The following is an 11230-nucleotide window of genomic DNA, read 5'->3' as shown; positions in this document are numbered from 1 at the left end:
CCCCCCCCCCCCCGGTTGGAAGGAAAGGTGTTTAGCGCTAGGGTGAGGCTTTCACCTTCCTGCCTAGCGCAGTGACAAAGGCCTGGAGAACGGATCCCACCTGGATGAGACACATGGAGGGACGAGGTGACAGATTCTGAACTCTGGCAGTGGACCAGCCTGTGCAGGTCTAATCCCGGCCTGGCCTGGCTCCTCTGCTATGTGACTGTGACACGAGACCTAACATCTCCAAGTCCAAGTGTGCTCACTGGTAACAAAGCCATGCTGACCGAAGCCAAGCTCAGGTGATCTGGGAGGGTGGAGGGGATGATGCGGGAAAAGAGGCCAGCACAGGGCCAGGCACACAGGCCTGTGGGGCCTCGCGGGAAGGAGCCAGACCTTTGGAGATGGCAGATTCCGCACAGCACCTCCCAGCCACATTTCCATATGCAATGACCCTATCACTCCGGGCATCTCATTGCTTACCCGGAAAATGAGGACAACCATGCTCACCCTTCAGGGTGGCTACGGACCTGGGGTCTGGAATCCAAGGGCAGGGCTCTAACTGTTATTGTTGTCGATAATTACCAAAAACTTTTGGAAAGACTGGAGCAAACACCTTCACCACTTCTTCACCACTTCAGTTAGTGGCCACGTAGAGATGGAACAAAGATCTTTCTGATGCCAGCGCTGGTTCTGGGACCATGGTCCTGTGCCCTGTGGCACAGCTCTAAATGCAGGAAGTATTCTCAAGGTGAAGAATGGCTGCATCCACACCTGTTTCGGGCATTTCTGCCCTCCTTCCGCCTTCCTTGTCCTGTTTGGAATTCAGAAGCAGGAGCAGGGTCAAATCCAACAAGTGGTCGCTATCGCCTCGTGTGGCCTGGGGAGGAACTGCAGCCGCATCATTCTCCAGTGTAAGCAGGGGCTGCTCCAGGATGCTGGCTGATCCTTCTTCGCTGGAGCACTTCCTGTGCACACTGCATTTTACGGCTTATAAAATTTTCTTATACCCTATTCTTTCATTTCTTTTCTCTAGCAAATAGCTTTGGGGCTTAGTCTGCAACAAACAGGCTCCATTCCCTCCCCAGTGGGTCCCTGGACCTGGTGAATACAGGCAGGATGGTGTGGCCTGGGCTTTGTGTGGTGATATCTCATCTTCGAGAGGTGCCCAAAGGCATGGACTTTCTCACTGTAGGAAGGGTGGCACAGGGCTGGGGCTGGAACCTCCGCCTCCCTGATGGCCTTGGACATCTTGCTTGACATTTCCCCCTGAGCTTCAGTCTTCTCATCTGTAGCCCAGAGAAAAAGTACCCCAGGAATTGTCAAGACTGTCACTCAGGTCATGGGCCGGCAGCCTATGAGACCCCAGTTGGCTCAGTGCCAGGTTCGAGCACCCTTGTGTCAAGGGCTGAGCCCCGAGCTCCCAGCACTGTCCCATTCAATTCTTACAACAGCCTGTAAGTGGCTCAGAGATTTCATTCCCAACCCCTGTACCACAGGGCTGGTGGCTTCGCCTGAGACCTGTTGGACTCTGGAAATGTTGGATCTCGGTTTGGAGGGTGGCTGACAACCTCCCCTCCCGCTGTTCCAAGGGCCCCACTCACCCGGTCCCATGCCCACCCGCAGGTGTTCCAGCAGTACCCTGAGACCCGCCCACTCACCATCAAGATCCAGGTCCCCAACCCACCGTCAGTGACACTGCAGAAGGACAAAGCACTGGTGAAGGTGTTTGCCACCTCTGAGGTTGTGGTCTCCCAGCCCAACGATGTCGAGACCACCATCTGCCTCATCGATGTGGTAAGTGTCTGGGGTGCTCTTGGCCCTCAGCTGGGCCTCAAGATAGAGCCTCCTGGTTTCCTGAAGCCCCCAGACCTCTTCAGATCCCAGTCTCCACCATAGGGACTGCTCGCCCATCTTCGGGGCCAGAGGATAATTCATACCCAGCCTTTACCATTTCTGGCTGTGTGACCTTGGGCAAGTCACTTCCCGCCCCTGGGCCTGCTTTTTCCTCTTCTACAAGGGTTTGGCCTGAGGTGACTACATGATGCCCAGTCTAATCTGCAATAGTTCACCTAGAGAAAGTTTCATAGCTACCTCCTTCTCTCGAAGGCATCTCAGAGAGTCTTGGTAAACATCCACAGTACCAAGCATGGAATTCTGTGGCATTTGTCTTTCTGAGAAATGTTTATCCGGCCCATTCTGTGAATTACTTGCAAGAAATAGCTAATGTTGTCTGCTTGCTTTCTTTTCTTTTTTTGGTACCGGGGATCCAACTCGGGACTTTGTGATTGTGAGGCAGGCGCGGTTCCTCTGAGCCAAATCCCCGGCCCAATGTTGGCTGTTTGTTTCTCCAACTCCTTCCTGTGCTGGCTAGTGCTATTGCAAGCCCCTTGCTTACACAATATAATGAGGCATCGCCAAGGCCTCCGGGAACAGCTTCTCTACTCAGAGCCAGCAACAGGCACGCAGTGAGCCCTCAGTGACAGAGGCCTGTACACGATAGCAGTGATGTTTCCTTCTTTTCCTTCCCTCCAGGACACAGACCTCTTGGCCTCATTTTCTGTGGATGGGGATAAGCTCATGATCGATACCAAGCTGGACAAGTAAGGGAGTTTTCTGCCTTAGATTCCTGCTCCTCAGAAAGGTGTCTTGGGGGCTGCTGTGGCTATCTCACACCCAGGGAAGCAGCAGAAGGCCACCAGGGAGGCCAACCACTGGTTGTCAGCTGAGGGGTTCTGGGACTCAGGCTCTGCTGGCCGGAGATCCTAGAGGCCTCCTGAATGGCTCAAGGGGCTGCAAGGTAAAAATGGCCTGTGCCTGCTGACCCTGCAAACACTACTTCAGGGGCCTCTGTGAGGTGAAGCCATGGACTGAACAGAAAGAACTTCCTGGCAGCACCGGAAGCATGGTTAACAATTGCAATGTTGTGGTGATGCTGTACTAGAGCTCTGCTCTTCGTCCTTATCCATATAGGTTGTAACCTCCTGAAGAACCCGTGAAGTCAGGGCTATTTGGCTGCCTTTTTGAAGACGAGAACATGATGGCTTAGGGAGGTGGATTTATTTACTCAAGGCCACACAGCAAGCACAGAGAGAAACTAGAACTGACCCAGGTCTGTGTGACCTGCTGCATTGATTGGCTGCCAGTACTGGCTTTAGAGTCTGGCAATATGGGTTCAGATCCCGACGTGACTGGCTGTGTGATGTTGCCCAAGTGGCTGACTCTGCTTTCCCATCTGAAGACTGGGACAATAGTTTCCTATTTCATAAGATTCCTAAAAATAATAGCTATTATTTCTTAGATGCCTTCTACGTGCCAGACCCTGAGCTAAGTTCTAGATGTGCCTTCATTTAATTTTTTTTTTTTTTTTTTTTTTTTCGATTTTTTGAGGCAGGTCTCACTATGTAGTTGAGACTGACCTGGAACTCTCTATGTAGCTCAGGCTGGTCTTGAATTCACAGCAATCCTCCTCCCTCAGCCTCCTTAGTGCTGGGATTACAGGCGTGCGCCACCACACCCGGCTCTTCATTTAATTCTTGACATCAACCTATGGAAAGAAGTACTATTATTTCCATTTCAGGATTAATGAGATTGTATGTCAAATATCTGTCATGCTCTTAAGTGATTGTAAGATTTTCTTTCTTACAGCAAATGTTTATTAAGTCCAACCATGGGAGTACTCATGAGGTGACTTTTGTCACAGCCACGGAGGAGTCTCTGTGGCAGCAATGTGTAGCTGTGGTCCAAAGGAGAAGGAGCAGCTACAGAAAGATCTGGGGTTTCCAGTAGGGAGAGTGGTAGGATGATGTTTGGAAAAGGAATGAGAAGTCAAGAAGGAATAAAATACATGACCCTCTGGCTGGACACTGAGCTGATCCTTTTGAGTGGTCCCAAGTAACCTTCTACCCCCTGGCTGAGCCTGGTCCAGCCTCTCAGGTGAGATCCAGGTGCAATGAGACTGAGGCTATCACAGAGCAGAACAAAACCTTGAGGCCAGGCCTCCCCTCTCAGAATAGCCCAGCATCAGAGACTGTGGTTTCCAGGCAGGCCACACAGCAAGTGGTTATGATGTCAGACTTGCGCTACACGGAAAGCCCTTAGCACCGTGTCCATCCCATAGTTAGTGCTCATTAGATGGAAACTAGCAATGTTCTTACAGACTCCCCCAGGACGTGGGTCATCTAGAGGATTTTGGTAGAGAGTTTCTGATAGTCGGCTGAAATATAAGTGCCTTGTGATTTTTAGGGTTCACTGCTTCTAATGGGCTATTTTCTTTATCTGTAGGACCAACCTCAACCTCAAAACCTCCAATGTAGGCAACTTTGATGTAAGTACCACTGCCAGGCCCTCAGGATAGATCCCCTGGGAACAGAGGCCAGGAAGAGCTACTGGGAATGAGATCCTTATGAGCCTGGCCAGGTTGACAAGAGTGTGAATTCCAAAGGGTTGGCACCAGCCCTGGACTCCTCTGAACCATAGCCTCCCTACCTGTAGTGACACGGGGCCCAGGCACCACTGGTTGTCAGCTGAGAGGTTTTGGGACTTAGGCTCTGCTAGCCAGAGATCCTAGCCTCTCCCACAGTAACATGAGGTATTCATCTCGGGCTTCAGAGACAGGTTCCAAAAAGCTCTTCCCAGCTGGGTAAACCCCTGCCTGGATTAAGTCTTCATTGTTTACCCTCAGGTGGGCCTCATGGACATGCTGGTTGAGAAGATTTTTGACCTGGCATTTATGCCTGCAATGAATGGTGAGTGTGGGTGTCCGTGGGCTTTTGGGGAGCACATGGCTTGGGTACCAGGGGGCTACTGGTTTGCTGGGCATGTTGGAAACTCATTTTGAGGAATGCTACCTCAATAGTATTCTTGAGATCTTCAATTGAAGCTTATTTATCTAAGTTTTTCCTGTTTTAAAAAAAATCAATTAATTTCTAAAATTTATTTTTAATGAATGCATAATACTTGTGTATATTTATTGAGCATAGTGTCGTGATGTTGGTCCCCACGTGTTCATCAGCTTCCTTATTTGCTTGCTTGTGTCTGTCTTGTTTAGCTGATTGTTTTGCTTTCCTGACTACTTAGGCAAATGCTATGCAAATGAATTTTAGAAAGTCTGGAACAATTTTTAAAAAGTCTCACCTTCCAGAGGCAATTGATCTGATATACTTGAGCATATTTCCTTCCTTCTAAATTCTATTTCTCCATTTTTTTCTTATGGTCAAGATATCTCCTGACTTCTTTTTAAACATGAATTCATTTTTAATTATACAGTGACTACATCTTATAAAGAGCTCAATCTGCAGATAAAACTAAAGTTGACCTGACCCCTATCTCCCACCTCCTGACCAGCATCATCCACATTACCAGTGTGACGTCCTTGCCAACTTTCTAAGCGGTCTGGACTGAGCATGCTTTATTCTCTCTGTGGCATCTCAAGAGAGAGATCACAGAGGTCCTTATTGAAGTAAGGAGTCTGGAAGCTGGTACGGCTGCTTGAACAGCTGGCCAGTCTCATTCTGATGGGTGACCTTAGCCCCAAACTCCTTCTCCCCACTCCTGCCTCACAGAAGAGAGGACAGAGAGCTGCCACTCCTAGCTGATATCACCAGCCATACCTTTGGAGAGATCTTGATGTCACGCAGACCCTTATTCTGGGACTCACCACTGCGGGAGGCTGAGTCTCAATGGCAGAGAAAGAGCTGGTCACAAGCAGGGATCAAGCGTGGTGACAAGAGCTGGGTTGATCTACCTGGGAGGCAAGAGATTGAGACTCTCGATCTGGCTTAGTCACTAAGATGTGGCATGGACTTGGGGGGAAGTCCTTCCATGTCCCCGAAATGCAGTCTATCACTTTCAAAAGTAAGAGATTGGACTAGATCTGTGGTTCCCAAAGTGGGCACCATAAAACAATAGTCCCACTGATTACCCTGAATGAAGGGTTCCATGGCCAAGCAAGACTGGGAAATGCTGAAGATAATCTTATAGGGTAGATTTACAAAGACTTCGGCTCTCTAAAAAGTCCTTGCTGGGCCAAGAAGTCTGTTTAACTTCACTTGATCACCCCACATACACACACACTCACTCATCCTCCCTTCCTTACTCCATTTCTCCCTCCCTTCTTCCTAGAACATTAGTCAGCAAGTCTACTTAGGCTCAGATGATCTGAAACCAAATGGCAAATCCATGGCAGCCATGTGTTGGGGACTCCCCTGATCTTTGTCTCTCAGCAAACCTTTGACTTCCCCTCCTTGCTGGGGACACAGCTGTTGCCTGTAAGGACCCATAGATTAGGGGCAAAAGATGCAGAAACAGGGAGTTTATGCATTGTGATTTATTTCCCGAATGGCCAAGGTCAGGGGTGGGGTGGGGGGAGATACCAGGGCTGGGGTCCAGGAAGCCTCACAAGGAGGTGACGTGTCAGGGAAGGCTCAGTGCTCAGCAGCAAGGCCAGGGCAAAGGAGAGTGTGCCAGGCAGGGGCAAAGACCTTGGGAAATGACGGGAGTGGCCAATCTTCTTCCAAATACAGGGGCCTCTGGTTAGGCAGACACTTCTTGGCCGTGCTGACTGTGCCTGATGGCCTTTTCTTTTCTTTTTTACAGCTGTGCTGGGTTCTGGGGTCCCTCTCCCCAAAATCCTCAACATAGACTTCAGCAATGCAGGCATTAATGTCTTGGAGGTAAGGGAAGATAGACCTCTGTCATGCATTTCCTTCTGTCCTTTGCTGTCACCTTTGGTCCCTGCAAAAGATCAGGTCAACAATTGGGAAAAAGAGAAGAAGAGGGGCCCAGAGCCTCTCCCTTCAAAGTTCAGGGCGGAGGGAATAGGAATGAAGTTGATAAAAATCCTTACAGGAAATTCTCACATCCACAGTCTTATTGAGAGTTTACCATAGATGTCACTGTCCCCATCTTCCAGATGGGACAACTGAGGCTCAGAGATATAATGGGCTTGCCTGTAATAAATATTCCTGAAGTAATTGACTCATTATAATGATGGCAGCTGCCTTGAAGTTCAAATGCAGGGTCTCTTGTGTTCCCACTGGACTGGGAAAGCCTCACAAAGGCCAGGACTGTACTTGTTCGTGTTTACATCCTCAGTACTTTTGGCACAGATACAGTAGGTAGTCATTAAAGGCTCTTCCGATTACTACATCACATTTCCACCTTAGGCAAGGGTGAGGCTGTGGAGCCCAACAGCCTGTGTTCAAATCCTGCCCCTGCCAATTTCCAGCTGGGTGGTCCTGGTCAAACAACTAGACTTCTCTGAACCTCAGTTTTCTCCTCTATAGAAAGAGGCTTACCATGGTACATAGCCACAGGGCTGTCTTTAGGATAAAATGAGATTCTGTATAGAAAGTGCTTACCCAGCCCCTGGTGCATGGTGAGCACTCTGGAAATGTCCACTGTTACCATGTTAATATTGTAATACAGAATCCTGCAGTGAACATCTTGGTTCCCTAAATTGTTTCTGGATCCAGGACTTAGTTCCTCGAAATGTGCTGGCTCAGAAGTGGACAAACAGGCCTTTGCTCCAGATTGGCAATGCCCTTTCTAAGGCTGCTCCGTTCGCACAGCTGATGGGCCATGCTTGCCCACTCCAGGGGAGGTGGGCTGTGAGTTTGGGTGACAGTGTGGACAGGGGTCAGATACAGGCTCTGGGACAGTCCTGGGGAGCCTGCCCTGGTTTCATCCCTTGAGCTACTGCAGGATCCTAGCATTGTTCTGAGCCTCAGTTTCCCTAATCTGACAGTGGGGAACAATGATACCTATCTTGTGGAGTTTGCGGCAAGAAAAGAAACTACACGCAAGGACCCGAATTCGATCCCCTGTATAACCCCCAAAAAAAAAAAAAAAAAAAAAAAAAAAAAAACTAACCAAAAAGGAAAAGAAATGAAACTACTCAGCATTTCACTGCTGACTGTCATTATTCACTTAAACGAGGGCAGAAATAGGGAATCTGAGCAGGCCTGGCATGGCATAAATTTGTCGTCATCACCGTAACCTTCATTGTCGTCATGATTTCCTCACCCGTGCAGCGTGCGCCGGGCGCAGTGTTGGATGTGAGTCTGTGTCCTGCCCCGGTCCTGGCTGATGTTGTCCTCACTCGCAGGGTGAAGGGCCTGAGTGTCAGAGAAGGCAGACCACTGCCCGGGGACACCCAGCTGGGGAGAAGTAGAGTCCGTGTTGTAATAAAATGAAGCAGGGCGGGGAATTTAGCTCAGTGTTGCTGCTGCCTGCCTCACAAGTGCAAGGTCCTGTGTTTGATCCCGGGTAAAAAAAGAAAGAAAGAGAGAGAGAGAGAAAATGAAGCCGTTCAAACCAGTGGTTCTCAATGGGGCTGTACTGCACCCAGTCTCTTCCCTTTTTTTGAGGGGGTGGTACCTGAGATTGAACTCTTGCGAGGCAGGCAGCAGAACCACTGAGCTAAATCCCTGGCCCACCTCAGGCCTTTTGAAAATTGGCAGAGATGAATAATCATGCTTGGATATTTTCATATTGAAATACATATTATTTTATTGTAAACTATTTTTATTTCACCTGAACATTCCAGTAACAGAACATATTGGTTTAAAATGCATCTGTAGAAGTAGGTTATGTAACCTATGAGTTTTACTTCAGAACCTTAAAGGAGACAGCACAAGAAAATGTAAGATGGATATTGGGTTTGAAGTTTTCATAACTTCAGCCCTGCGCCTGGCCTTGTAGCCCCTGTGAATGGTGACTGCTCATCTTATCATTTGTATATGGATCTCGACACTTATTTTAAATTTTTTATATGGTTTCACATTTTTGATACGGTTTTAAACTCAGAGGAAAGCTGAGAAAAATAGAACAGGTTGTCCCAAGTATCCTTTTCCCAGCATCCCCTAATGTTAGCGGCGTCTTCTATAAGCAGAGTGCAGCCCCTGCAGCCTGGAAATTGATCCATGAGCGTTAATCCACACCCCTTCTCCACCAGCCCTCCCACCACGTCCTGCGTTCAGGGCAGGATCTAGTGCAGGATCTTGCATCTTGTTCTCACATCTCCTTAGAGTTCTTCCATCTGGACAGCTTCTCACCTTTTCTTTGCGCTTTACGACCTTGACATTTCCAATAAGCCTGGCCTCTTTATGAAATACACTTCAAGGTAGATTTAACTGATGTTTTCTCATTGTTTTACTGAGGTCACATTTTTTTTGGCAAGAACATGATAGAAATGGGGTGTGTGCCCTTCTCCACATACTACATTTGGGGCACGATGTCCATGTGACACAGTCCTGGACAGGTTCACTGTTGTCACTTGTTTAAGGTGGCTCCTGACAGGTTTCTGCACCATAACATCACTGGTTTCCCCTTTGTCAATAATAAATGTCTTCTGAGGAGGTTCTTTGAGTCCATGCATGTGCCCTGTTTCTCACCAGACTCTCTCCCACCAGATTTGGTTCTTGCCTGTGACATAAGAATGGGGATTTTCTGTTTCTGGGAACTTTCTACAGTTCTTAGTTGAAATTCTTTAAGGAAGAGCTGCCCCCATTTACTTATATATTCAGTCAATTAGTTACATCAATATGGACTCGTGGATATTTATTTCATTCTGTGGGTTATAATTTGCTACTGTCATTATTTGTTGTAGAACTTTAAAAAATTGTGTAAACTGGGTTTTTGGAAGATTGGAGAGAAGAGCTCAGGCCTCCTCTTATTTGGGGAATGCAGGAGATGAGGGGCAAACAGGGAAGGACCCTGCCTCTCTACGGGGCAAGATAATGGCCCAGCCAGGGATCTGCAGGCCCACACGAGCCTGTCCACCACCGCTGTTCTGAGTACTGCTGCCCAGTGTCTGGCCAAGCCCACCAGAGCCATCCTGCCTGCTCACCTGGTTCTCTGTTCTACCCTCCAAGGACCTCCTGGTGCTGAGCACATGAGTGACAGGCAGAGATGCTACAGGAAGGAACTAGAACCCGCCCTGGAGCGACCTGGCCTCCACGCAGTCCTTGGCACGTCTCTTCAGCCTCCATGACAGGTCCCTCCCAGCCCTCCTGCCCTCTTCTCCATCTGTCCCCACTCTGAGGAGAATTGCTCCAGCCACTGCTTTGTTGGCGAACAATGGTGTACACATCAGCCTGCAGGGGCAGGGAGGTGACCTTGGGCACCAAGCTGGAGGATCCACCAGGGAGAATCCATGCTGAGTCTGTTACACTTTCAATAAAGATTCCACCTTCCCTGCAGCTGGAGTGAGTCTCTGTGAAGGATCCTGAGGGTGTGGGTGTTTTCTTCCCTTCTGTGTCTGGCGGCTGGGGATGGTCCAGCCGTGACTGAACCTGCTGATAAGCAGGAGAGCTCTAATTCCACTCTCAGCAGCTTCCTTCTACACTCACCTTTGCTCAGCCCTCTTGCCTCAGTTCCTGCCCCACTCCTCACACATGGGGATGACCAAGACTCTGGGGCGCTAAGTTCAAAATCATCACACTTCACACTTCCAGGGGTTATGGGAGCCCAACTCCTGTGTGCTGCTGTGAGGAAGGTTCCCTCTTTCACAGCTCTCCATTGCTCTCTGCCTTTCCTCTCTTCCTGTTGTCCCACTGTGACTTGCCGAGGTCTGGAAGGGTGGACAGGTACATGCCAGGTCCCGGAGGAGGAGGGCTTCCGCCACTTCCTCCGGTGAGCTCCAGCCTGCTGAGTGCTCAGCCCCTACTAAACCCTGAACTGTGGCTTTGGAAAGTGGTCTCTTTTAATCTCCTGAAAGCATCACAGGGTACCTACCAGGACAGCCCCAGTTTTACAGACAAGGAAATCGAGGAACTGAGATGCGCAGTGACTTTCCCAGGGTCACACAGCTGAAGTTTGAACCCAGTGGCTCAGCTCCAGGGCCTATGGCCCAAAAGCTCACATTGGTGCCTCTGCTCACATGCTGCAGGGGCCAGCATGGGCTAACTTTGACACCAAAGCTGTACAGTTTTCTGAGGAAACAGAACAGAGCACAGGGAATCTGATGCTAGCACGGAGAAGCTTCTGCTGGGGAGGGAAGAGCTTCAGCTCTGCTCACATTTCACTGGGCAAAGCAAGTCATGAGCCCTCCTGCCTGCCCATGCGAGGAGGAGAGACAGACAGACGCACTGGAGACCTCAGGGATGCTGCAACACTCCTTCTCCCAAACACATACCCCTATTCTCCTGGATAGGGGTAGGTGGCTGACGGGGATATGAATTGGCAAAAAACAAGGCTCCTCTTGCTTTTGAATTTAAACCTATGGAGCATGGATCCAGCAACAGCC

The 11230-nt window shown here is 49.3% G+C and overlaps 1 protein-coding gene across 1 annotated transcript in view; it reads left to right on the top strand.

Moving 5' to 3' along the window:
* The window catches only part of Bpifb4 (BPI fold containing family B member 4), a 21183-nt gene extending 11005 nt beyond the window's left edge, over positions 1–10178 (top strand). Inside the window, exons 11-16 of the mRNA XM_010628405.1 lie at positions 1609–1779; positions 2518–2585; positions 4267–4309; positions 4667–4730; positions 6580–6656; positions 9858–10178. Coding sequence (XP_010626707.1) covers positions 1609–1779; positions 2518–2585; positions 4267–4309; positions 4667–4730; positions 6580–6656; positions 9858–9881 — 447 coding nt within the window. The 3' untranslated portion in view covers positions 9882–10178. The remainder of the gene's footprint in view (positions 1–1608; positions 1780–2517; positions 2586–4266; positions 4310–4666; positions 4731–6579; positions 6657–9857) is intronic.
* The last annotated feature ends 1052 nt before the right edge of the window (positions 10179–11230 follow it).

This window comes from Fukomys damarensis, unplaced genomic scaffold (assembly GCF_012274545.1).
Source record: "Fukomys damarensis isolate Sample0158 unplaced genomic scaffold, DMR_v1.0_HiC HiC_scaffold_22, whole genome shotgun sequence".
NCBI classification, from domain to species: domain Eukaryota; kingdom Metazoa; phylum Chordata; class Mammalia; order Rodentia; family Bathyergidae; genus Fukomys; species Fukomys damarensis.
This window is presented reverse-complemented; position numbering and strand designations above follow the sequence as displayed.